The sequence below is a fragment of the Alligator sinensis genome, unplaced genomic scaffold, assembly GCF_000455745.1.
Source record: "Alligator sinensis unplaced genomic scaffold, ASM45574v1 scaffold858_1, whole genome shotgun sequence".
Classification (NCBI taxonomy): Eukaryota; Metazoa; Chordata; order Crocodylia; family Alligatoridae; genus Alligator; species Alligator sinensis.
Genome location: NW_005842079.1, coordinates 2225011 through 2252491, shown reverse-complemented (window position 1 = coordinate 2252491; position 27481 = coordinate 2225011). Strand labels below are relative to the sequence as shown.

The 27481-nt window shown below is 48.2% G+C and overlaps 1 protein-coding gene across 4 annotated transcripts; it reads right to left on the bottom strand.

Annotated features, from left to right (window-relative positions):
• Positions 1–4088: 4088 nt before the first annotated feature.
• On the bottom strand, positions 4089–26917 carry CUNH3orf18 (chromosome unknown C3orf18 homolog). Of its 4 annotated transcripts, none has more exons than XM_025204344.1 (6): positions 26795–26843; positions 20034–20136; positions 18633–19043; positions 14442–14467; positions 11021–11150; positions 5998–6078 (listed from the first exon to the last, which is right to left on the bottom strand). In XM_025204344.1, the coding sequence occupies exons 3-6, from the start codon at positions 18864–18866 to the stop codon at positions 5998–6000; spliced, it is 471 nt and encodes a 156-aa protein (XP_025060129.1). In that variant the 5' UTR covers positions 18867–19043; positions 20034–20136; positions 26795–26843. The 4 variants fall into 4 exon arrangements, with proteins under 4 accessions (XP_006023825.1, XP_025060129.1, XP_025060128.1 ...); XM_025204343.1 differs by lacking the exon at positions 20034–20136 and adding an exon at positions 23709–23835 and having other exon boundaries at positions 26795–26841; XM_025204342.1 differs by lacking the exon at positions 20034–20136 and having other exon boundaries at positions 26795–26917.
• Between the last annotated feature and the right edge of the window lie 564 nt (positions 26918–27481).

The window sequence follows — 27481 nt, the reverse complement described above, 5'->3', positions numbered from 1 at the left end:
CCAGCCCCCACTCCCCCGCCCTTAGTATTTACCAGCTTGGAGTCAGCTGCAGCTCCCTGCTGCAGCCATCGGGGACTGCCCCAATCATCAAAGCTATCCAAATCTTTTCTGAAGATTCGGAGAGCTTTGAATTGATTTGGACCTTTAAATTGGTCCCCTGATTCAATTTGGATTCTGAGATTTGGCCACCAAATTGGGCCGAATCTCCTCCGAAATCGCCACCCAAAGCTTTGCACAGCCGTACCTGGAAGGTCTCACCCCACTCTGTCTGCTCCCTAGGGCATGAGATGCTCCCTGCAGAGAAGCACACAGAAGAAACACTGCCAGTTCAATCTTGAAGAGCCTATTTCCTCAATTTTCCACACATTCCTTGGCAGGCAGGGTTCTTTGAGTAAATGTGATATCTTTCAGCTTCTCTCATTCTTGGAGTCTCAGACCAGCAGAGACTCCCTATGCCTGAAGAAGGGTGACTGCACCCAAAAGCCTGCTAAGAACTTTTTTCCAACTACTCAGTTGGTCTAACAAAATATATCACATCTAACCAAAGAACCTTGCCTGCCTACGTCCTTAGACCAACATGGCTACAGCCAAAAACCTTACACCTCTTTGCTATTTCTGCTGGGGGTAAGAGATTCATAGATTCTAGGGTCAGAAGGGACTTCAATAGATCATCGAGTCCAACCCCCTGCATAGGCAGGAAAAAGAGTGCTGGGTCTAGATGACCCCAGCTAGATGCCTATCTAACCTCCTCTTGAAGACCCCCAGGGTAGGGGAGAGCACCACCTCCCTTGGGAGCCCATTCCAGACCTTGGCCACTCTAACTGTGAAGAAGTTCTTCCTAATGTCCAGTCTAAATCTGCTCTCTGCTAGCTTGTGGCCATTATTTCTTGTAACCCCCGGGGGCACCTTGGTGAGTAAAGCCTCACCAATTCCCTTCTGTGCCCCCGTGATGAACTTATAGGCAGCCACAAGGCCGCCTCTCAACCTTCTCTTGCAGAGGCTGAAGAGGTCCAGGTGCCCCAGTCTCTCCTCATAGGGCTTGGCCTGCAAGCCCTTAACCATACGAGTGGCCCTTCTCTGGACCCTCTCCAGGTTATCCGCATCCCTCTTGAAGTGTGGCGCCCAAAACTGAACACAGTACTCCAACTGTGGTCTGACCAGCGCCCGATAGAGGGGAAGTATCACCTCCTTGGATCTGTTTGTCATGCATCTGCTGATGCACGATAAAGTGCCATTAACTTTTCTGATGGCTTCGTCACACTGACCACTCGTTCATCTTGGAGTCCACTAGGACTCCAAGATCCCTTTCCACTTCCATGCCACCCAGCAGGTCATTCCCTAGGCAGTAGGTATGCTGGACATTTTTCCTCCCTAGGTGCAGCACTTTGCATTTCTCCTTGTTGAACTGCATTCTGTTGTTTTCTGCCCATATGTCCAACCTGTCCAGGTCTGCTTGTAGTTGTTCCCTGCCCTCCGGCATGTCTACTTCTCCCCACATTTTTGTGTCATCCGCAAACTTGGACAGAGTACACTTCACTCCCTCGTCCAGAGAGTTTTGCCTTAAGTATAAAGTATACAGCTGTAAGCACTGATTCAGTTGGCATTGGATATATGTCCTCAGCCTTTCTTCCTGGGAAAAAAATGGGAGGAGAAAAGACCAACAATCACATCGAATTTCATGTAAATACTTTAATTACATCCGAATGCTTAAAACATAGAAACACTTGAGTTCAATTACATCTTAATGCTTTTACTAAATGCTATGTATACTTTCAAGTACTGGGTAAGGAGGTGGAATTACACTAAAAGAATACTAGAGTAGAAATCCAGCAAATACTAGTAATATTCTTTTAGCCTCATAGTTGCATTTCATTGATGTAAGGGCTTCCTGCAGAGGGCAGAGCCTGTGTATACCAGAGAAATGTCTGAATGGCATTTCCACCTTAAGCTTCTTAAATACATATTATTAATATGTACCTTAGTAATATCACAGGACAGACAACAGGTGTGTTGTATACCAGATGAATGGCAGGCAGGTGCTTTGTTTGGCCTAGAGCAGGGACATCAAACAAATAGCCCACAGGCCGGATTTGGCCTGCAAAGCCCCACCATCCATCCCCTGCAGTGCTGCCCTTGGGTCTGATCAGACCCACACATGGTGTGGGGCCAGTCTGCAGGCTAGGTTCAGCACACAACTCTCTCCCGCTCCCCCAGCATACTTGTTCCAATAGTGGCTTCAGTCAGTCTGGGATCCACTCTGTGTGCCCCATAGATCCCAGAGTGGCTGGAACAGGTACTGCATGCTGTGCAGTATGGCCAAAGCAGCAGCTGCACTGCGTATGGTGGCTGGCCCACCTGGACTATGCTGTATGTGGTGCCCACTCTGTGACACATGCCACATACGACACCTGCTCCAGCCAGTCCAGGACCTATGATGCACCCAGTACTTTCAGACACCATGCAACATGAATCCTGGACTGGATCTGCATGTGGCACAGTATTAAAGCCACTGGAGTGGGTACCACAAGCGGTGCAGTTTAGCCAGGGTTGTTATGTGTGCTGTCAGTGCAAGTCCCAGACCAGATGGAGCAGCCACCAGATCAGGTATGTTCCTGAGGGGGAGGGGGCTGGAGAAGGGGTCTGTGGGCCCCATCTGGTCCATGGCCCAGCCCTGCACCACTCCTCTGGCCGGCAGGGCCAGATGAGGTTGACACCCCTGGCCTAGGGCCTGCAATTGCCTAAGCATGGCAAGGATTTGGGTTCTGAGCATCTCAGTGTGCTGCTGTTAATAGGAAGTGCTCTTTGTTGCCTTTTTCCATAGTTAGTCATTTAAAATTCCATGTTTTTGATAATCATTCTTTCAAAATTGATAGTTTTTTGCCCAATCACTCCAATTTTATTTAGTTTTATTTTGTTTTTTTTAACTGCAGAATATTGTAGTCCTAAAAGCATCAAAGCCTCCTTGCAGCTGCAGCTGAAGTCTACCTGGGAGGACTCTGGTGCAGCTGCTGGCTACTACTCCTGACCTGACTGAAAATGATATTAGAGCTCTGGTGGCTGCATTCTGTGATGTATCTGGCTCAGCTCCTCAAGTGATATAACTTGGAGTAGATTTTTTGAAGCCACGTTCACACTCTCCATTGAGACCAGTGGAGCTAGGCCAGGTTACACCAGCTGATGCTCTACCCATTGTTTTCACACCCCCACCCCCAAGTCATCAGCAATCCCTTATTAGTGTTCCCACTCCAAGTAGCCTAGCGCTGAGGTGCTGGGTTGCCTTCTCATGATTCCAGTTGTGTTGTCTTGCTGTATAGTGAGGCCCTTTTCCAAGAGCAGTCAAAGACCCCCAGGTTCAAACAGGATCCTCAAGTCCTCAAGCTTTTAACGGTAAAGGGAAAATTGGGGAGGGAGGGGGAAAGGTCTGATCCCACAATGCCTCAATGAGGTGAGCAATGCTGGTAAGGATAGGTGAGATGTTTCTATAAGGACTTCTCACAAGAGAGCACTATAGAAGTAGGCAGATAAGCAGGTCTTAGCACTTAAAAAAGGGGGCAAAATACAAACATAATTTGAGGGGTGTAAACTGGCTGGCAGACTCCAACTTGTGCAGTTATGTTGAGTACCTGAATTGTTAGACCCTTTTCCAGCCCATGTCTCCCTGCCCAATGATCCTTTTTAGGAACACATTCAAATTGTGGCTGCCACTGGAAAAAGTGAGCTTCTTACTCTGAGCCCTGGAGCAGGTTCTCTCCCTAGCCGAGCTCATGGATAAAATCCAGGTCTGGCTGACAAATGCATGCATGCCAGAAAACCCAGAAGAGGATCAGTACCTGGACAGTGCTGATGCATCTATGCAGGCACTGCATGCATCAGTGGGACAGTTGGATTTGGTGCATATACCCAGAGTAACCCAAAGGAACACACTCATTTGGAAATTTCAGTCTACCTCTTCCATGAATATATAAAATGGGACTTTTACCCAGCAGGTGGAAGGAGGCCACAGAGGTCAGCATATGATGAATAGGTAGATGTACGCTTATTTTCTAGGTTTCCTCAGAGTCCCACTGCAATTTCATAGCTGGGAAGATGGGGTGATTGCCGTAAGATTTGGACATCTTGGAGAATATGGGTAAAGGGTTAATTAGCCAGGATACAGTACAGTGTGGCTCATGCTGCCTCCAGTACCTAAACTAACTCATTTAGAGCTAGCTGGGGTTTCTTTGCACAGCCCTATCTTGTGCCAAATAGCCATGCTTCAGAGATATGGTATTCCTCTACACAGACCTCTGTAAAACTATTGCAACACCATACATGGCCTGCCACTCACTGCTGGCATTCCCCTACTGGCTGCTTGTCTAACTGCACTTCCTCTTGGTGACTGCCAGAAGGCTTTGCGTATGAGATCACCCAGTCTGTACTACCCAAAGCTAAGGTGGCTAAAGCAGCATAGCTGTACCATGATCCATGACAGCCCATAGGTTCCATGTTTGGCATTCTTCCCTTCTGGTATCAGTTGAAGGCACTGCAGCAGGAGAGGTGCTTCAGCATTAAAGGTGAACTGAAAGACTGTTTTGCCCACCAAGACCCAAGTCTAAACTTGCACTTCTGCATCCGTGGATGCAGTGCCATTTCTTAAAGAGGAGTAGTCTGCTGGACACATGGCAGAGAGTCGCCTGCTTCAGTACCAGAAGCACAGAACCTTAAATGCAGCTTCTGGTGGGTACATAAATAATGCTTAGATTTCCAGTAACTACTGATGGAGGTGTATTGATGTTTAATTTTAAGCCTATGTACCTATATTTCTCCTCAAAAAAGGATTCTGTTCCCCCATCAAGACTTGGCTTTGATGGGGCTTTTCTCAGCCAAAGTAGAGGAGTGGATGGGATAATATCAGCATCCATGTTAATCATTCAGGCACTGTGGTGTTTCAGCATCAACACAAGCTTAGCAGGGAAGGCTGGTGCCCAGGGCACTTGCAATGCACAGGGCAGCACTCAGGCTGCTGCAGTGCAGATTGCAGTGGTGCATTCAGCTGCCACTTCTGTGGTCGTTATATTTGTGCCTGTCCACAAATGTGAAGCCTGCAGCAGCTGACCTAGTGCCCCTTCCCCGCAACTGCCCTATGGTGTATCAATCACTGTCTCAGCAACAGGTGGTTTTGCAGGCTGATATAAGAGCTCTTGGCCTCTAGAAGCTGAATGGGTCCCCCTGCACCCTTGCTGCATCACTGATTTAGGACATTGATTAAATGTCAAAAGAGAAAATGGTTCAATCAGTTATTTTTCCAAAGCCCTCAGTTCACCTTTATAGCCAGTAATGCCCAGGCTGAAAGTCTTTGACACCACCCTCTGTATATGTTTATGAATAACCCACCTGGCACAAGGGTGGTGCTAAAAGCAAGGGGGATAATATTCACCCCTGGAGATAGTATTGCATGCTCATGGATGCTGTCTAGCAGGCTGCCCTAGCTTCCAGCTCAAGGGGACTTTGCCTTCCCTCAAGCGTCTGTGAAAGCTGCTGCCTCTGCAGGCCACTGGTGGGGAGATGCTAGTGTCATACTGCAGGACTCTTCCGGGGATGTTATGGCACAAAGCCAATGGGAGAACCCTTCTGAACATATACACCCCTCCCCACTGCCCCTGTATTCATTTCAAATTCATTTGTTCAGAGACCAATCCATCTCTGAACGTTTGCATTTCCATTAGCACACAACTTAGAGAGTGCCTACTGCCATCACCCCTGAAATCTGGGCATGGCAGTTCAGGACTTTCAAGGGGCAACGGATGCATCAACAACTGCTGCAGCCACCACCAAGTACTTGCTTCCTGAAGTGGGTTCAGTGCCCTGCACTTTCTCCCCAGGTGCAACACAAGCCAATAGGGCAATCAGCTGGGCTCAGTGATGTCACCCATACTTGTAGTAAGTTCTTAATTGGTTGGTTCTTTGGCTATATCCTGTCCAATCTCAGCACAATTCCAAAGCAGGGGCCGTTATTGTTCATGCATTGATGGCGTTAGCAACATCTGTAAACACAAGACGGCTGGGTCTCTGGAGGGCTCCTTGGTTTGTCAGAAGAATCTGCAAGGAAGCAGAGAAAGGTGGGATATGCTGCAAGGTATCATACATGGATTCATCCCCTTACAAGGGTCGTGCCAGGAGGGTCAAACATAAGGCCTGTGGGCTGCATCTGGCCCACAGAGCCATACCATCTGGGCCACCAGTGCTGCCCCAGTGTTTGATCAGAACCACAAGGGGCTCAGTGCATGCCAGTGGCGTGGGGCCAGTTGCCTTCTTTTCCCTTCCCTCCCTTCCACTTCCTTCCTTCCACTTCCCCATTCCTCTCCCCCAGCATTCCTGAACCAATGGCATGTCTGGGAGCATGGCTTGGAACATGGATCCCGGAGTGGCTAGAATGGGCATCGTGTATGATGGTCTGACCAGAACAACAGCCACACTTCACATAGTGGACACTGTATCAGACATGGCACCCACTCTGGGACACATGCTGCATATGGTTCCCACTCTAGCTGGTCTGGGACCCACACGGCACACAGTGCTTGTAGGTGCAGTGTGCAGTACAGGTCCCAGACTGGCTAGAGTAGGTACCATACGTGGCACAGTCCCAGAGGTGCTGGGGTGGGTACCACATGCAATGCAGTCCAGGTGGGGTGGCCACTACGCTGCATGCGGTGCATGTTCCAGCTGCTCCAGGATCTTCCTGCCACACAGCATGGGTCTTAGACTGGATGGAGCAGTCACCAGATCAGGTATGCTGTGGGAGAGGGAGAAACAGGAGGAAGAAGAGGAGGAGAGGGGGCCTGTGGACTGATCGGGCCTGTGGAGAGGGCCTGTGCTAATCATTCAGCCTGCAAGGCCAGACAAGTTTGACATCCCTGGGTTATGCTGATTAATGTGGTTAATGAGTGTGACACTGTAACAGGGGACAAGCTCAGGGCCAGATCTCTTGCCCATAGAAATAGGTGAGAAGGGTTGGCATGCTGCCCAGACTCGTCTGCCACGATTTTGTTGTTTTCATAAACTGTTGTTATAATGCAGAAGACTGCCTATTACTGCCCCGATACCATGGGTGGTATCTGTGGCTCCGTCCCTCCCCTACACTGCAGCCCAAGCCTTTTAGATGCCATCCACATGTAACTATATCCCAGCCCCTAACTCCGGCATCTCTCATTGGGCTCCATGTCCCTCACTCATACTGGGCTCCTTGCCCCCCCCCACACAGTTGGGGCTCCTAGCCTCTGGGCTCCTTACCTTTCAGTAGGCTCCACTCCCCTTGCCAAACTCTGGGCTCCTTGCCCCTCATTTGCTCTGGGCACCTTGCCCCACTCCGGACCCACTTTGGTCCTGCTGACCTCCTTGCCAGGCTACCCACTAGGATGTGGGGAATCAGGTTAAGGCACCCCTACCCGCCTTTCACCGGGGTCATAAGTCTTGGCATTTCCTAGGGTCTCCCATACCACTAGGAGCTCCACCAGGCCATCCACTCCCAGCAGGGTGCAATTTTAGGTCATGCCAAGGACCAGGAGCTTCTAAACCATTCCCATTAGTTCCTGCCCTTACCTCCAAGGTTGTTTCTGCTGCAGCCCAGCTAGGCAATATTTCTGCCTGGGCTGGTAGCAACAGACTGCAGCCTTTATATACTAGGTACTAAAAATGGCTGCCGCCATTAAGCACCTGCTAGATGCCTGACCCAGTCCTTAAATTGGCAGGCACCAACAGTGTCCTGCCACAGACACAAATATATATTTAGCCAGATATTGAAGTCACAGGAGCCATACCCATCTACATTACTGGAGAACTTGGACCCTTGGGTCTAGCTCAGGGTTTGGGGAGCCCGAATGACCCAGCTTGGGTCTAAGGAGTGCGTGTACTAGGACCTGGCCACCTCCGCTGTTTCTCCCTGTGTGAGGCTGTGGCACAATTTAGTGCCTCCCTCCCCCACAAGTCCAGGCACCCAGCTGCAGTGCAGAATAGGTAGAGCCCTGCTCCCCCATCCATCCTGAGGCTGAATGTTACCAAAGCCACAGCTCTGCAGGCTGTATCCAAAGGCTTCACAGACCAGAGTCAGCCCATGGGCCATACTTTGCTGACCCCCGATGTAGCTTATCCAGGCCCACATGGATTAGCAACGTGTAAAGCTTTCTATCTCCTGTACCCTTTATGAGTCTTATTGCCTCACTTTATCGACCCTTTATGTAGAAGTTCATATGTACAGGACTGTCGCTTAAATGTTGCAAAACTAGAAGACTCCTCCCTCAGTGGTCCCATGGAATCAACTATGTGCAAAACTGCCTTCCATGTTGGATTGATTCCCTTGTTATTTTAAACAGTTAAAATAGCCATTTTCATTTCAGTGGTAGCTGTGGGGCATGAGACTCCATGGGGATCCAGGGAGTCCTACTAAATAGCAGGGATGCACTGTTCTGGGGCTGGATGGTCTGTGGTGATCTTCTCCATGTGTTACTTAGATGAGTCATTTTTATTTATCTTGGGTGCATCTATACAAGATGTTTACTGCAGTTGACCAATTAGCTCCACAGTAAACATTTCAATGTCTACACATATGCCCTTACTAGGCCACAGGAAACTAATAAACTCTGCAGCAGGGTAGTACTATAAGTACTATCATGCTGTGGAGTTTTTTTTGTTTTGTGTGCAGCAGCGCACATGTAGACACTGATGTCGCTGGCTGGGGCATGAGGGCTTCAGTGCAGGGGCTGCTTGCTGGTTAGCCCCATGCTGGAGCACCCGTCTGCAGCACATTGTGTTGGGTGGTAGCAGCCCTGGGCTGGCAGGCTCACTCCTTGGGTCCCCTGCCAGCTGGGGCTGCTCTGACCTGGCTCAATGTGCTGCAGTCCTGGGCACATGTTCAAATGGTATGCCTGGGAGCAATAAATGCCAATGCAATAGATGCCATTATTTGTTTCAAATTAATTGCATGTGTAGATGCACCCCTTATGCATAATCCATGCATTTAATGTTTGTCCCTACACACACTACATGTAGTCAGGACTTCTCCTTTACATATTACTCCTCTGATTCATGATAATCAAAATATTCAGTACTCAATCCTCTATGACTAAAAATCAACCCCAGCACATGTGCTCATGTGCACACAAGCACATACCCACCCACAAACTGTACTACAACAAAAAGTAAGTTATGCAAGAGTCTGAAGTCATCTAAAATGAACACAAGTCTTCTTTGCCTTACCCTCCATCCCCTTGTAGCTCCCAAGTTGAGCCAGGTCTGAACAGACACCCCATGTTTTGGGAGAAGTGAGTTGGTATCTGAAGCAAGACTTTGGGCCAATTCTCATCATTGGCCTTTACTCATTCATTGGTGCCACCAAAACCCTGCATCTAAAGTCCCCATGAACTGAATCAAGTTTTATAGTTCATCTCTGTCTCTACCCTAGGTTTATCCCTGTTAATTCTTGAAGAAGGATTTACCATGGCAACTCTCTGAAGGAGAAGAAAGAGCAGCAAACACCACTACTGTTTACTTGACAGCTCTAGGGTTTCCCACCTGCACATACTACAGTTTACTGCTACATCTCACAGTTGTGCTTCAATGGGTGAAGGGAGAAAGTTGCCTTGAGGAAAAGCCTTTGGCATTACAGCTTGTTTGTATTTCCTGTTTCTTCCAAATCTGTTACAGATGAGTTAAAAATATTAAGTGAAATGTATGCGCATGAAAACTGACAGGGCTACAAGGTAACTCCCTGCCCCCAAGGAAAAGGTCCACAGCGAAGAGCTCCAGAGGTTGCATGGAGCACTTGAGGAAGATCTAAGAAAGTGGCAATGTCTGCTCTACAAAGGAGCTGCAGTCACCTTGTTGGCTTGGAGACATACCTGTTCTGGCTGTCCCTGCAGGCTCTGCATTTTAGAAGGACTCTTGTTTCCATAAAGAAAACAGAAATTGCTGTGAAACTTGCCAAAGACCATAAAAGGAAGCCCCCTTCCCACTCCTCCCACCTCCTGGTGCACTTGGCAGACTGGCATGGAGCTCTCTGAAGGCTGCTAGGACTATACCAGCAGAAACAGAACACAACTGACAGAGATCCACTTGGGTCTAAGCACTTTACTAACTAGTTAGTGGCCTCTACGGGCATGTGGATTTGTCAGTGTGATTGCATATCACAGCCACTCAGAGCTTCATGGCAGCCAGGACGGTACAACTCATGTCTTGTGGGTACAAATCCACAAACCCTTCTCACTTGAGCAAGAGATGAAACTCACTTCCCTTTCTTCTGCCTAGACCACGGTGGCCCCTGTACTCAGCTGGTCTCGAGACATGAACCCTGGCTAGCCAAGTTCAGACACAAGTTATCAAATTTCTTCAATTCAAGCTTAGATCTTGTGCCCTTTGGAGCTAGTGCCAAGAAAAAACAGCTATGGTAATAAATACATTGAAGACTGCTCCTTCCACAACAAGGCCTGTGCTGAGATATGCTTGTACCACAGCTGACTTGTGGACAAAGAATGGGGTTAGGTTCCTTACGTGTAGTTTATAAATAGTTAGGTCCTTTGATGTGAGCCAGATGTGCCACCCCCATGCATTTGGGGATCTCTGTCTGTCAACTCCCCCATCCAAGGCCAACTCTATCCAATACCCTCCTCAGACCTTTTGGCATCTCCAGAAATGAGCTATAGGAAACCTATCCCTAACTGCTGAAACCTCCCAACCTCCTAGCAGACAAGATTCTGCTAGGATAATTTTCTCCCACAGCTACCCAGTAATGACAGGCACTTGCCCCATTTACCCTCCAAGCTGCTCACAGCTCCCAACTTCAAGGGAGCCACATGGGTTAGAGAAGCCCACCTAAGCCCCTGCATGGCCTGATCAACACACAGCCTCACAGAAAGGGCATTATCCTACAGTAAATACAATGCATGTGCCAGTCACGAGAACAGAACCACCACTCATCGCTGCACAGACTGGAGAAGAGAAGAGCCACATGACTAGACAATGTACAATGTCTTCTGTAGACAATGCCTGCCTTGCTCTGTGAGGCCTGCAAAGATGCAGCATCTCGCCCGTGCTCCAGTAGCTCTTGCTCCAGCTCATCCTGTTCTTCCGTGGGGTCAAAGTTGTACATGGGCATGAGTTGGTGCCGCAGCTTCTCTAACCTGCCAGAGGAAGAAGGGCAAAGGGTTATATGAAAATCAGCTGCTAAAGGGGAGAAAGAGATGGAAACCCCAGCCCAGCCTAGGTGAGCCTCTCCCCATTCCACCCTTCTGCTGAGCAGCTGTGTGCAGGCTGGGTGTCCACAGCTGCATGTGAACCCAAGGGGAGCTTTTGTTCAGTACCATCTCATGCTGCTATGAAGCAAAGCGATTCTGCTATAACTACAACTCACTGGGAGCGTAAGAATCTACTCCTGCTATTATTAGCTAACAGTTGCTTTGCAAGCTGAAGCAGAAAATGCCTATTCTGAAGTCTCAATGTTCAATAACCATTAATATCTGGTGGGGATAGCTGTTATATATGTGGCAGTGGCCTCTATAGGGAATTGATACAGGAAAGGCTTCACTTGGGAAGGTGCAGCTGGGAGTGGGGCATCACACATTGGCTAAGCATGTTGTCCCTCCTGCTGGACGAATTACACTTCAGCTCAAGTGGGCAAGGGCTGTACTTCAGGTCTGGATTCAGTCTTTGCAGAGAGGACCTGGGGAGTATCAGATGGATCTAAAGAGACTTTGTTGCTCTTTGTGGTATCCTTTGCTCCCAGGCTATCTTAAGCTGTGTTGCTGGATATCGCCACAAAGGGTTGCCCTACATCCTGGCCTGGATCACATAGCAATGGAAGTGACTGCTATCCTCAGACATGCATGTGTGCTTGTGCTGGAGTCCCTGCCTGTGATGGTGGCTGCAGTTTATGAGTGTGACTGTGCTGGGTGGAATGGATTCCAGAGCTGTTCCTGGCAGAGCAACCGCAAATATCCCTCTTGGCAAACACTCGGATGACACATTTTCAGCACACCCTCCTCCTGCTTCCAAATGGGCTTTGCCAACTAAGTTATCAACTCTGGCAATTTTATGTTTACAGGCCAAATGCTTCAGCCTCTAAATTTTAGATTTAGAGACCAGCTTGGAAATTTCACAGTTGGCAGAAGTATATCAGGCAGGTTTGTGTACAGCCCAGTACCGCCAACAGCAGTCAGCAAGAGAGGTGCTGCCCACAACAGATATAAACTAGGTGCCCATCCATTAGAAAGGGCAGAGGAATCTACAAGAAGAATCTTTCCCTGTATTCTTCCCTCATCTCTATTTCCAGCAGTGAGTTTAATAGGAAAACTAGCCAGTAAGTCTCAGGCTAGGAAGCTTAATGCCTGTGCAAAATAGGATTCTCCTGGGAATAGCAGAGTGCAACCTGCCATCCGTCACTCCTTCCAGGCCTACAGAGACAAGTAGGGGGGTGTTAGAATCCCCGCACTTGCCATACTGAGCCCAAGCTTTGAAGAGCTGGAGTTTGGCAGACGTAGGGCATGTTGCTGTGACTGCAGTGGAAAACGGAGACACCTGAGCTAGCATTGAACTATAAGGGTGCACCAATAAAGATTTTTTTTGGCGAATACAAATGGCTGATTATTAATCAGCCATATCGGCTGATTCTGATCTGATATGCAGCCCAGCCAGCTGAAGAGCAGCGTCCAGCCAATAAGTCTGTGGGAGGGAAGGGGTGGAGGGTAGGGTAGGGGCATATTAAGGCCCCCTCAGGAAGGGAGGAAGTGGGGCTGGGGCAGGAGCATGTGCTGCCGGGGCAGGGCAGTGAATGTGCCCCCACCGGTAGTGGAGCAGAATTGTGGGCAGCTTGTCCGAGGAGCATGGCAGGGAGGGGGTTCGCCCCCAGGGGAGGCTGTGCTCACCCCTGGGGGAGGCATGGGAGGCATGTGGCCCCTCTGGATTTGTGCGTGGAGTGAGGACAAGCTGCCCACTGCTGGCTTGGAGTCAGGGGCTGCACTGGCTTCTTCCCAGTGTTGGGGGCTGGGCCAGGGCTGTGCTTGGGGGGAGGCAGGTAGCACTGGCACTGGGAGGGGTGATTAAGGGGTAGGCTGTAGCCTCCCAAAAATTCCCCATAGCCCCACCCCATAGCCTCCCCTCCCAGCACCACCACTGCCTGCCCTGCCCCTGCACACCCAGTGCAGACCTAGCCCAGCCCCCCCACCAGGAAGAGGTTGGCGCAGCCCCGGGCCCCCAGCCTACAGTGGGCAGCCCTTCCTCACCCTGTGCACAAATCTGGGGGACACATGCCCTATGTGCCTCCTTTGGCGGCATGTGCAACAGTGGGGAGATGCCACCCTCCCTGCCCCCCTGCATCCAACAGACGAGCTGCCCACGGCTCTGCTCCACTCCCAGTGGGGGGTGCATTCACTGCCCTGGCTGGGCAGCACCTGCCCCTGCCCCTGCCCCAGCCGCACTCCCTCCCTCACCATGGGGGCCTGGGTCTGCCCCTTCTGCCCTACAGACTTACTGGCCAGACACTACTCTCAAAGCTGCCTGGCTGCATTCCTGGCTGTGTGCATGTTGCATCTGTGTGCATGCACACACATTTATTGTTGACATTATTGGCTACACTGACCAAAAAAAGCCAATTGCTGATAATGTTAATTTTCCTTTTCTCAGTGATGATCCAATATGGACTGATATATGGGTGCACCCCTACTGAACTAGCTAGCTTGGGGACTGTTAACAGTCTGGTCATGGTAGCATGACGCTCCAGTGAGCTGCAAAACTTGTTTCAAAAGCACCTTCAGTTAGCCTGTACTAAGCTCCAATCTGTCCCAGCTACAGTGGTAGTTTACTACTATTTCTGGTATCTCTGTACCACATTGTTGTCACTGCTGTGATTGCAATATAGATGTACCTTGCAAGGAAATTTCACTGAAGCAGCCTGCTGGAACACAGTCCCTTCTGCAAACATGGGGCTGGGGCTAACTGGAATTTGACAGACCTTCACTGCTCTCCAGACCCACTCAGTGCTACTCAGGCTGCAGCTTCTTTATACCAACACAGGCCTCCTGCCTGTTTAGGATTTGATGAAGTAAGCTGCTGTTTATGAAAACTTATGCATCTCTTACTTAGTCTGTAAGGTTCAAATCTACCTTACCTTCTGCACTTTTCCTTAGCCCACCTCAGACATGAATGGTAAGGAGTTCTGAGGAACCGTCATCCCACAGGCAGTGGACCACAACTGCATGGGAACCCTTCAGGAGTTGGCTTTAAAAGGCAGCCTAACACCATTGCACAATGTAGAGCAACTGCTCTCTCCTACTCCTTCAGTGGCTCAGATAGAGTTGCTCCCAGCAGATCTTGTTCTCAAAGGGACAACCCTCTGCAGCCTCCCTGTTGGCTGGAGACTTCCTGGCCTTAGCTGTGAAGTATTAAAATACTCTACCCAAAAAACAGACAGCACGTACCTCTTTCTCTTCCTGATGTACAGAACCTAGAGGAAAAAAAGAAATGCCATTATGACAATTCTGTGAGTGTCACGGCTTAGACCTCTGGGCTTATGAATAGGACATGTCTAGTCCAGAAAAGGAAGAGCCCAACAGACATCTGGAAGGGACTGCTGGGAAAAGCTGAGAATCTGAGGATAACAGGGCGCATCTACATGAGACATATTACTGCACAGTAAGCTTCCACATCTACATGTGCAGGTGTTTACTGCACAGTAATTGGCTCTAATCATGAGTAAATTTGCTACCTGCAAATGCAAGTAGCAAATTTATTCATGATTAGTAATGCACAGTAGCGCATGTATAGATCCCTGACTGGGATCAAATGTGCTCCTAGTCAGCTGAACAGCAGGGGTTGGAGATTGCTCCCTGTCCCTGGGAGCTGCCTACAGCCAGGGCAGGGGGTCAATGTCGCCCTGCCCTGGCAGCAGGGAGCTCCCAGTCCCCGCTCCAAAATCATGGGGCTAGAGCTGGGAGATTCTTAGTTAGCGCTGGGAAAGAAGGATCTCCCAGCCTGGGCCCCAGGACTGTGGAGATCAGGCTGGGAGATAAGGATCTCCCCAGCCCCTGCTTCCCAGCCCTTGCTCCCTGCTGCCAGGTCAGGGGGATGTTGTCCCTGGCAGCTCCGGTGGCGAAGCCCGCCCCGGCAATAGGCAGCCCCCACCAGGAGACAGCTGTCTTCTGGCCCTGTGCTCCCTGTGAGCCCCTGAGCTAGCACCCAGAGGGAGCCTAGAGCACCTCTTGGCTGCTGCAGGGGGCCGGTTCAGGGCCAGCAGGGGCAGAAGCAAATGGCTGCCATGAACAGCAAATCTGCCCCCAAAAACCCTGCATGTGTACTCTAGAGTAAACTGATCCTGGATTATTTTCATGTGTAGATGCTCCCACAGAGAGGGAAGTACCAATATCTGTAGTCACTGTACACCAAAAGGGGTAGGCTGCAACCTGGTTTTTTTGTATATCAATGTAAATCCTGTGACTTATTGAACCACATGGAAGGTTAGCTGTTTACATAGCATAGATTAGTATCTCTGTTGGTTACTGGACAGCAATGACTATTTAGACCACCTGAGGACCTGGCCCTTCATGTTTTACATTCTTATTTTACCACAGAGGGTATCTGTTGTTATCTGCTGCTGATTAGAGGAATACGCAGCAAAGAGATGGGAATCTGTGATCTGTCTCTCAGTAGGTGAGTTGCTGAACTGGAAGGGGAACCCAACACTTCTGATTCCCCCTGTTTTGAATATTACATGTGCTGAGTAAAATTGTCGAGAAGGCCTAAGTGATGGGAGTCTTGTGGAAATTCTGATGGACACAAACTTCAACATCTCATGGATGGGGTTGAAAATTGTACTCATAGCCTGCAATAAAACTCTGCAGCACCTGGTTCTACTGATTAAATTGTTGGCAGTTTTAAGAGAAATTGGCCTTCAAATAAAGAATTGATTCTTCTTGTTCCCTTCCACTTTCTGCCTAACAGGTGAATGAGCTTATTATCTAACCAGAGAAATGTAGAGCTTGCAGTGTCCTCTCCGTGAATGACGCAGACACACAGCTAGGAGAGAAAAAACATTTAGAAAGCTACTTCCTACAGCAGAGATGAAAATGCTGATTATATGGAGCTGTTCCTGGAACTTCAGGAGCTCATTAAATATCCTACAAGCAGTATTTAAAATTTCAGTGCTTACATAATGAATCTCTGTATGTCATCTCAAGCACTGACACATGGGTATGTCCAACAACATAGGCTCTTCCAACTCCACCTAAGAACTTAGCCATATAGGGATGCTCAAGGAAGTGAACGCAAATGAATAAAAGTACAAATTAAAGTAGATTAATTAAATCCACATTATACCTCCATGTGGACAGTCTTATTCAGAATTAAGGTGGTCTCGGTTCATATGAGTTTAAATCACTTCCAAAGTAAATTCAGCTAAACTGAATTATGGTCACTTTTAATTCATAATGGGCATTTTCTGACATGTTCTGATTAGAACTGAGTCTGCTGGAGTCAATTAACTGAGTTTCCTGGAACGTTCTAATCCAGTGGGCGGCAGGGTCTCATGTGTTCAGCATCCTGCATTTCAAAACCCCAGCGGGGCACTTTAATTAAAACTTGTCGAATGAGGTTTAGTTAAAGTGCCCCTGCTACCATTTTGAAATGCAGAATGGTGAATACATGAGATGCTGCAAGCATTCTAATTAGAGGAGCTCCTGAGAGCAAATTAATTGAAGCAAACTCAATTAATCGTGTCTCTGGAGTGTGCTAATTAGCATGCTCCAGCAGCCTTGGTGTCACGTATTCAGTGTCCTCATGCTTCAAAATGATGGTGGGGCACTTTAACTAAAATTTGTTGAACGAGCTTCAGTTAAAGTGCTCTTGCACCATTTTGAAGCATGGGACACTGAATACATAAGATGCTGCAGGCATAGGCGCTGACTTTTTTTTTTTGCCAGGGGGGACCTAAGATGATGTCTCCCCCTGCCCCACTTAGCAGCATGGCTGAAGCAGAGCCCATACTGGTGGGGGTGGATGCAGGCTGTCTGCTGCAGGTTTAGGGCTCTCTGCCTTGTTGCCCTCTTCCTGGGAGCCCTGCACTGGCCACACTGCCATAACAAGGTACCCCCTGCTCCCCAGCAGCAGCGGGGGGCACAACTCCATGCGGCCACTCCTGCTGCTGCCAGGCAGGTAGGGGGCACCTCGCCATGGTAGTGTGGTTGGCGCAGAGGTCATAGGGGGAGGGCAAAAGGCCAGGGGGCCCTGAGGCAACAGAAGGCAGCCTGCATCCACCCCCGCCTTGTGCACAAATCTGGGGAATATGTGCCCTCCCATTCCCCCTTCCCGGGAGTGCAAACAGCAGCAGGGAGCCAGCCCTTTCCCACCTCATGGACCTGTGGCTTTGTCCAAATCCCCACCTCAGGCCCGGGCCCCATGTACTGCCTTAGCTGGGCAGCGCCCCCCAGGCGCAGCCCCTGCCCTGATCCCTCTCTCACTATGGCGACCTTAATCTGTTCCCCCCATAGACTTACCTGGAGGCAGCTAGGGGAGCTACTCTCCACTGCTGCCTGGGGCTGTATTCCTGGCCACATGCATGTGTGCATGTGCACACATGCACATGGTGCTTCCTGCATCCCGCTCCCGGCACCCCTTGTAGGCTGGAACTCTGCCAGCCTGCGAGGGGAAACCTGCTGTTTCCTGTGTTTTTCCATGGTGAACACAAAAACTGGATCCCTTCACGACACCGCGAATCCTAGACTAATGCTGTCCGGGAGTCACGCAGGACTGGGATTTGATGTTCCCATTTCAGGACCATCCTGCCAAATTAGGGACAGGTGGTCACCCCACCCTCTTCCCGATGGGGGCCAGGGCCCTCAGGTTCCCACATACTCAGCGCCTATGGCTGTGGGCACTTTAATTAGAGTGGCTTCCAAGAACCACTCTAATTAAAGCATTCCCCTTCATCCTGGAGCATGTGTAAAGACATCCTTAGAGACTAACTGGTTAGGTGACGTTTGAGTTTTCATAGCAACAACCTACTTCCTCAGATGCTACTAAAACTATGAAAAGCTCAAGCTTCTCTGAACCAGTTAGTCTCTAAAGTGCTGCGCTGCTCTACCCCTTGCCCAATTCTAAATGAGTGTCCGTGTCGAACTTTAACATGGTTTAACTAATCCACTTCAAAAATTATTTCAGATTAACCTTCCCAAGGGTTCCCATGTAGATAGGCCCACTCAAAGAAGTTACTCCAGATTTACAATTGAGAGCAGACTACTTCATTACCTTTTACATAAACTCCCCAACACTATGAAAATAAAGTGCTAATACTCCTTATGGGAATTGGTTCTTGGCATCCCCTCGCCTAGCCAAGCACTCTGCCTAGAACCAAACCAGGATGATCCTAGCACTACTGAGCAGTTTTTTAGGATTATCATTGTTCTTGGGGGCCCTTGGACTACTCCTAAGCTTGGCTCTTTCTGAGCACTGGTGACTGAAAATTGATGGACCTTTTTGTTCCCAACACTGTCGCATGATTTTTGGTGTGGCAGTTCTTTCTCAGTTTGGTCAAGTGATGTGAATCAAAACAGATGTGGATATATCAGATTCACACTCCATTTTTTTAGAGAGAGAAATAGCTAGCAGGTCTCTCTTACCATAGCTACAGCCAACCCAATCACTGTAATGATTCCAAATGACAGCAGCATTGTGCCCATGCCAGGCCCACTGCTGGCCACATCAGGGATTTTGGTGCTGTTAAAGCTGGTGGTCTCAGGGCTTATGGTAGCAGTTTCTGGTACAGTCCCATCCACAGTTGTCCCTGGATCAGGTTCAGAGGTGGTAGTGCTGCTGTGGTACAAATTATGCACTGAGGATGTGCTGTAACTCATCCTGGACAAAAGTCCCACCTCCTCTTGCACTGAACTGTTGTCTCCACCTACTTAAGACTCTTCAGTTTCAGTTAAAAAGCATAGTGTCTCCTCTACTATCAAGGAAACTCATGTGAAAGTTACTCTGTAGCATTTTCTGTGATGGACCTCCTTCAGGGAAAACTTCCTGGCTTCTTCCTGTGCAGAAGAGACACAGACAAAACTTTATTGATATACAGATGTTCTGTGAAAGTCACAGAGATAGTCGTGGCCATTAAATCTTCCAAAGGAGACATTCATTTGAAAAACAATGTTTAGAGTCTTTCAGGATACCCAAATTAAGATAAGGGCCAATTTTTCAAAGGTACTGGGCACGTCTACGTGAGATGCTTTACTGTGCAGGAGACTACTTTGCTGTGTAGTAAAGCATCACCATCTACACATGTGGCAATTAAGGCACAGTAGACTAATTTACTGTGCTGCTGGATAGTCCATCAGATATAAGTGGTATCCGGCATCACAGTAAATTATTGCACTTAAATGCATATGTAGATAGTGATGTTCGGATTAGTTTACTTTGGCTTAAATTGAGCCGGAGTATATTCAGTCACATTAATTGTTATGTAGACATGCCCACTGAGCACCCTGCAATTTCAGCTCAAGTCAGGGGAAGCTGTGAGTGTTCATTTTCTCAAAATCAGTTGGTGAGAGGCCTATGGGCCTCACCCACGACTGGTAAGGAAACAGTTAATTAGGTAGCTGGCCACTGCCCAGCCAGGATGCAAGCCTTGCTAGGGCTACAGATAAAAGGAGGCCAATGACACCGTCTGGCGGTTATTGGGCTGGGAACCAATTGGCTAGAAGATCGGCTGTCTGAAGGGATAAGGTGAAGGCAGCTGGGGTAAGACCAGGTAACTGATGAACTAGGAACTAGAGACTGACAATCCTCAAGTGAACTAAGATCAGCCAGGAAGAAGCCTCGGAGGCCACAAGCTGAGACTCCGATGTGTGTCAGGCTCCTCTACACGTACCCGTTTGTGGAGTTTCCTGCTATGCCTGACTTGAAGCTGGATTGGGGAGACGAGAGGAGGAAGTGTGGTGAGAAGTGAACACCTGACAGGGAGTCTCAAGAGGAGCTCCCAAAAGGCATCTAAAGTCAACCTATAACTGACTTCTGTTGCTTTGTACCTTCTCAAACTCTTGCTGTCTTAGTTTTCCTGTTGCTGTTCCAGCTCTGCCTGGTTGTGGGCACTTAGCAGAGCTGCCTGGCTGCCGATTCCTGATATACAGCCTGTATTGCAAATGAATATATCTATTTGATCTGGTTCCAAGAGGAGCAGGGCTGCCTTCACCAGTATGAACGGTATGTTCCTAAGTCTCCTGCTTTGTTTCCTCTGTCTTTCCTACTGAGACAAGTACAAAGATGGAATGAAACGTATTGGAGGGAAAGGGTAAAATAACAGATGTGAAGCACACCAGCTTGAGGCTGTGTCCTAGCAAGGCAAAACCATTCTTTGTCCAGCTCTGACAGAGTCCTTCACAAGATGCTGTACTTATTCCCCCCATCACTGTTTCTTAACCCTTTGCTCCAGGCCCTGCTGAGGCAATTTTCTTGGAGGGAGTGGGTACAATATTTTTTTCACCAAATGTTATAAAGACGCTTAATTCAGGGGATATTTGGCAAACAGAGGTACAACCCACTCAAGTGCAGTCTGTAACTGGTGGCTGCTAATCACCTGTTTCTAAAGGATTCATTCATTTGGAGAGCAACTAACAAATTCAGCAGCAAGAAATGCATCTGCGTAACCCTTTTCTAAGGCAAAGGTGTAATGATGTGGCTGGCTGCCTAGACAGCTGCCACACAGAGGCAACAGTGATACCACACCTATGGCACAACCTTGTGATAGCCACAGTTTTTTCCACTCCCTGCCCTCTTCCTCCCTGGTCCTTTCCCCTCAGTTGGCACCCAGGGCAGCTATCCCAGTTCCTTTGCCCTAGTTATGCCACTGCTTCAAGGCCAGGTTTCTTGCACCCAATTCTGAAAGTAGTCCAATGACACAAATTGACTGGGTGAAAAAGATGGTTTGGGGATGGAGATTGTCTTACTTCTCCTGTGGTGTACTGGTGGTAGGAGAAGCAGGAAACTAATTCCCTAACCTTAACAATGGAATGGATCTGAAGGGTGCTTTAAAGAGTGATAATAACATAGCTCTATAGCACTTCAATACCTAATATTTCTGTTCAAATTCTAGATGTGGATATATCTGAGGGGAGAGAATATTTTGGAGACTTTATAAGTCCTTGGAAAAGCCACTGGGCTGATTTTTTTTAAGACCTAATTTCACTAAGGCTTGTGAAATATTGAGGATCAGGTTGGCTTAAATTATATATATATATATATACACACACGCGCGTGCACACACACACACATATATATACACAGTTTATTACAAAAGACAAAAGTGTCAACATTTATATATATATATATATATATATAGCTTCACTATGCACAGAAATCATTTTCCCCAACAATGGAATGCAGCTGCTACTGCAGTTCTAGTACTGCCTTAATTCAGTTCATTTGGCAAGCTGAATCACCAGTAATGGAAGGTAGCCAGGCCATGTAAGTTGTTAAACTTCTGGGATGGAGAGGTAAAGATGGACATGAGGCTGGATCTGCAAAGGAGATCCAGTTTCTTCTTCCTATCCAGTCCCTGTTGCTGTGGGGTTCTGAGTGCTTTCCAAAAGTGCACTATACAAAGTGATCAGCATCTGTTACAGAAGTAACAAAATTACTCAGTGCAAACAGCCATGATGTAGCATTTCCGCTCTAGTCATCCTGTTCCTAATGCCATTTGTGCTGCATCTATATAAGCTCTCTATTCTATCACAGAGGTTGCAATGCACTTTGAGCATAATTCTCAGAACAACTCCCTGAAGCAAAAGCCTCCAGATTTCTAGGGGGAAAGGAAGTGTCGGACTCCCATGTATCACTAGGAAAATGGTCTTATGTCTTGTCTTAAAAACAACACTTCTGTTGACAGTGTTCTCTTCGTATATCATGCTGGGGCACTGGTATGTTACTGAACAAATGCAGTAAGCCACAACTACCCTTGTAGGCATCCACCCAACTATGAAGCTCATCTTCATGTAGCTTGAGGACTGATGAAATAACATTCATTGTCTAGGCCCACTGAGCACATCAGTTCTAGTTATTTCCTCTCCCTCCTGCTGACCCTAACCTAGTTTATGATTGTAGTGGCAGCTCAGGAAAAAGAAGGGGAAATGATGAATGGATTTTGGAAGGATGGGGAGCTCCTTTGAGAGATTAATTTATCTGTGCTAATCAGGGAAACTTAATGACAGTAATTAAAGAAAAACCCAAACAAGGTACTAAAGAATTAAACAAAGTTCATATACTAGGGTTGCTATAAAACTTGGATCTAGATTTCATACAACTCATACTGGAAACTGTAGTTTTGGTTTGGTTCTAAAACCAGAGGCTGTTTCCAAAAGTCAGTCTGGGGCTCAGCATCATGCTTTAAACATGCATGCACACACTGTCATCACCAGAGTTCTGCGTATTTTGACTGATCTATAACTGGTGCCAACCCATTCCTAGTCAATAGTTAATTACGGGGTATATTTTCTGCTAGAGTAAATCAGCATCTCTTCTGATGTCATATTAGAATTCTTCCTTTCTGAAGCCACATTCTAGCATAGCTAGCTTAAGCTTCCCTTGATTGTCAGCCAGATAATGTATTTCAGGTTCTATGGGGGACTCAGCTTTTACAATGGTGGGGCTCTCTGTGGATGAACAGGCCTTCTCCTGAAAATGCTGAAAATGGTCCAACACTAGAGCAGCTTTGATAGCTGCTATGTGGCCAGAGCCCACAATACACTGTATGTAGCTTTAATACATTCTATTTCTGTGTACTTCATACACACAGGAGACAGAAGGACCAGCACAGGAACCAGACTTTGAGCTGCTGGTGAACTAGATTAGCTCCACTGACTACAGCAGCCGAGAATCTGGCCTCAAGACTGTCTACGTTTCAATCAACAAATGTGTTTTTATATTGTCAGGGTCTCTTTGTGCTGAGGTCTAGTAGGACTGGGAGTCAGGACAGTTTGTGCCTTTTCCCTAAGGCCTGAATTTTCAAAATATGACTGCAGTAGGAGTTGCAAGTGATCAACACCTCTGAAAAACTGTCCATTGATTCAAGTCTAAGACTCAGGCTTTTTCAACTTTAGTTTTCATGTCATGGGTATGCTTTAGTTTCCTCCCATTTATGACAAGGACAGTGGTACTTGTCTAAGTGCTTTGTGTTATCTGGATAAAAAGGGCAAGGACGTATTCGTATTTGCTGCTATATTGGTATATTTTCATTACTGCTGCTCTGGGAACTGTCACCAAAAAGAAACATGCTTTGTAAATCAACTACTTGTAACACATGGCATTTGGTCACTGTGGGGTCATGAGATGTGGGTTTTCAGTACAAGAGCTTGTGGTTTCCCCTTAAACCATCATGTCAATGGCCAGTCATTGACACGGCCTGCATGACCCACTATGGCACAACCATACACCTATATATCTGTAGGTGCCTTAATCACCATCCTTCTCTGGGGAGCGGGCAGTGGTGGACTAATGGCGGGGGGCGGGGCATGGCCCCTGGCCACCAGCCTGGGTGGGGTGCCGGCTAGGCCCTTAAGAGTTCTTATCGCACAATGTGACTTTAAGTATTGCTATGAGAAGGATTGGAGGGGGAGGGGAGAGGGTGTGTGCAAACCCTGGGTGCCGGAGACCCATGGTACATCACTGGGAGTGGGATGAAGCGTCCACTGAACTGACTTCCATCTCACCTGTAATTAGGCCATATTGGAGTCCAGCTGGTCCCAACCAGAGGATCAGGGCAGTTCATCCTGAGGCTGCAGAGAAACAGGTGCCATCTGCAACAAGCCTGGATCAGTGCCCTGGGTCCAGCCAGTCCTAGCATGGCAATCAGGGCAGTCAGTCCCCTGAGGCTACAGGCCCCACCCACACCAAACCTTAAAAGCTAAGCCAGCCCAGCTACTCTGTCCTGGCAAAGACTTTGGAATTTGCTCCTGACCTTCCTTACTTTAATTCTTTGATTTCTGGCCCTGACATGGCTCCAGCTCTGAATGCTACCACACCTTGACTCTGGCTCTGGCATACCCTGATTTGGCTCCAGCTTCTGACTCGGGTTCAGACTTCTGGCTCACCCTGACCCTGATACCAGCTTCTAGTTCCCTTTGACTGGCTTTGGACTCCTAGCTCCCTAGGAGCCTGGCCCTTGGACTTGTTCATGTATCAGGTGACCTTCTCTGACTGCCCACACCCTGGTTCCTAACACCATCCCCCTTACTGATAAACACATCACAGGACTGAGGTATTAGCTGATGTTTCAATGATCTCCTTGACCTTCACATCTCTCCCTGTGGGATGAGGGCAGGAACAAAAGGCAGTGAAGACTCTGTCCTCTGGCTACTGTTAGCTCATGTCTCACTTCCAGACCTGAGATACAGCCTGATTTTCCTTAGACACTTCTGGATGGCTCCATAGCAGCTACTGGACCAATGAAATAGTCAGGGTGAGGTTTGGAGAGATGCTTTCCCTAGTCTGTTTCAAGGACTAGAGAAGCCAGATGATTTTTGTAGGGCTGCCTACTACATCCGCTCAGGGTCAGACCCCACATTTGGGATCAGGAAGGAATTTTACTCCATAGGAAGACTGGTACTGACTGGGGTTTTTGCTTTCCTCTGTAGTGGGGGAGATGGTCCTCTTCCTCAGATCTCCCAAGTGCATTTTAACAACCCTTGCAGTAGCAAAGCACTGACAGCCCTTGTCCCCCTGCTTTACCTGTGGCAGGTTAGATTTAGTATCTTTGGGCAATATGTCTTGTAATTTCATAGATTTCATAGATTTCAAAGACATTAGGGCTGGAAGGGACCTCGGGAGATCATTGAGTCCAGCCCCCTGCCCCAGGGGCAGGAAGTCAGCTGGGGTCAAAGGATCCCAGCAAAATAAACGTCCAAATGTCTCTTAGAGGAGTCCAGAGTAGGTGCTTGCACCACCTCTGGTCGCAGTCTATTCCAGGTCTTGGGGGCTGGGACAGTAAAGAAGTTCTTCCTTATGTCCAGCCTGAAATGGTCTTGAAGGAGTTTGTGACCGTTTGACCTTGTCATCCCTTGGGGTACTCTGGTGAACAGGTGTTCCCCCAGATCCTGATGTGCACCTCTTATATACTTATAGGCAGCCACCAGGTTGTGCAACAGGGTTGATTTACCAGTATGTAGTTTCAGGAACAAGCTATCTAAAGCTTTGATAGGGATGATACTGGCTTGAGCAGGGGTTGGACTATATCAGAGGTGGCCAATCTGCAGCAAGTGGCATGGGCAGTCTCTGTATGTGGCACATGATAAATCAGGGGAGGGATAGGCAACACAATAGCAGACAGAATAGATGACTGGGAGGGGGTGCACAGGGGTGCACATGTCCCACCTGGCGGAGCCAGTGCCCACCCTGACGGCCGTCACTAATGCTGTTGGTAGGGCTGGTGCCCCCCCTGACAGGGCCGCCGCTGTCAGCGGCTTCTGCAGGTGCCCCCCCAGATTCAGGAGGCACCAGTCACTCATGGCACACAGGGCAGAGAGCAGAGCAGCAGACTGGGCATGGGGAGGGCACAGGAGTGGCACTCGGGGAGAGTACAGGGGTAATGTATGCCACACCTGCCAAAAAAGTTTGCTCTCACTAGATGACTTCTGAAGGTCCCTCCCAACCCTCCTTTTCCATTATTCTATGATTGAGGTGATAGAATCTCAGCAGAGATTGCTCAGGGCTTTCATTTCATAGTAAGCCACTGTTCTTTCCTATGCTACAGAGGTATCCCTTTGAATTAGTTCAAGAAGATGACCCTCCCAGCTTGAACCATGAGGCACCTCAACAGATTAACTCATGTACAGCAGTTCAGGATGGTAAAAAGTTACTAAATGCTGTAGATCTGTCAAAAGTAGTCATTACTGATAGGACTCATACCCAGCTTCATGAGGCTTCCCAGAAGGCAAATCTGCCTGCTAAGCAAGATGACCACTTTCCTTCTCTTCTCTATTTAAGCAGCAGCTGTATAAATCTTTCTAGGCCCTAATCTCCCATGTATGTTTTAGGACATGGGAGATGTATGTTTGCTGGGAGTCTGTCAGGTTTTTATTGGACTTTATACAATTACATTTTCTATTATTCCATATTACAAAAGACACTTCACATATACAGGAGTGTTCAACAGCTTGATTTTAACCAGAAAAGGTTTTTAAGCCTCAAATAAAGCAGGGTTTACAACATTCACCAACATAGAATTAAATCAGCATGTTATAGCATCTTGTTTTTCCTTGAGAAATCAGGTTCCCCTGACTGGGGGGTGGTCTACGGAAATTAGCCTTCAGTTCATTCCTTTCATGCTGGGATCTGACATAGTGGAATAAGGGGAAAGTGGCAGCACTGGATGGAGTGATAGATACTCATTTCCTGCATCAGACAATGTCCCAGATAAATTCCAACTTGGGCGCTTCCTTTTGTCTTGTTTTAAAAAAAAAAAAAAAGCCTTCACCATGCAGCACCCAGTGAAAAAATGATTCTTCACTTTCTTTTCTAAAAAATTATTGTGTAATACACAATACTTGGTATAAAATACCACACTCCTTCCCAGGAGTAACTGCATTTCAGTGGTGGATGGGTGATCTGTGCTTCTGTCATCACAGATTTAGAGTTTTGCTTTTCCCCTTTCTCTCTTTCAATCCCTGTAGCCTGTTCTGACTTCACCCCTCTTCTCCCTCCCTTGCCTTCCTCCCACCTACTTGCAGTGCTGTAAACTGGTGCCCAGTTTCCCGCCCTCCTTGCAGCGCCTGAACAAAACAGTGACATCAGCACTTACTTAATTCCTCCCAGATGAGGAGTCGATTCCCCTCCTGGTTCCAGTCGTCCGTCTCACACTGGGAGAGTAGCCTAGGCCAAGGCTCTGAAGCCAGCAGGCAGGCAGCAGGAGTACCCAGAGTCCACACAGACACAGTAACTGCTCACCTTCCCAGGAGAGGTACTGTCTGTCTGTCTGTCTGTCTGACCTCCTTGTCTCCCGCCTGAAGTGGGACCCTGGTGTCAAAGTCTCTGTGATGTGTTTGCTGGGGGATGCAAACCAATTGCCTTCTCCTAAAGAGAGCTGCTTCCAGTGAATACCGGAAAGCCACCTTAGCAGATAGATAATTCTTGGTTGAAGACAAGGATGACGAGCAGCCTTAGGCAAGTGGAACTGAGAGTGCTGGTGCTGGAGACAGGGGACCTGCTGCTGCTGCTGCTCCTATTGCTGCCGCTGTCATTGTGCTACTTGCCATTGTATTTTCCAAGATGCCAGGAGCAGCCCACTCTCTCCTCCCCTTTCTCTGATCTCAGGCTTTGATCTCCTCTTTGCTTGGGATTGGTGGGGAGAGGACTGGGTTCTGGCTTGGGGTTGGCCAGGCTGCTTGTCACTCCTGAGCTGTTTGGTTGCCGCTGCAGGGCGATTCTGAGGTTAAACAGTGGGAAGCTGGGATTTGTAGCACCCGGCGCTGACAGTCGGGAAGGCTGC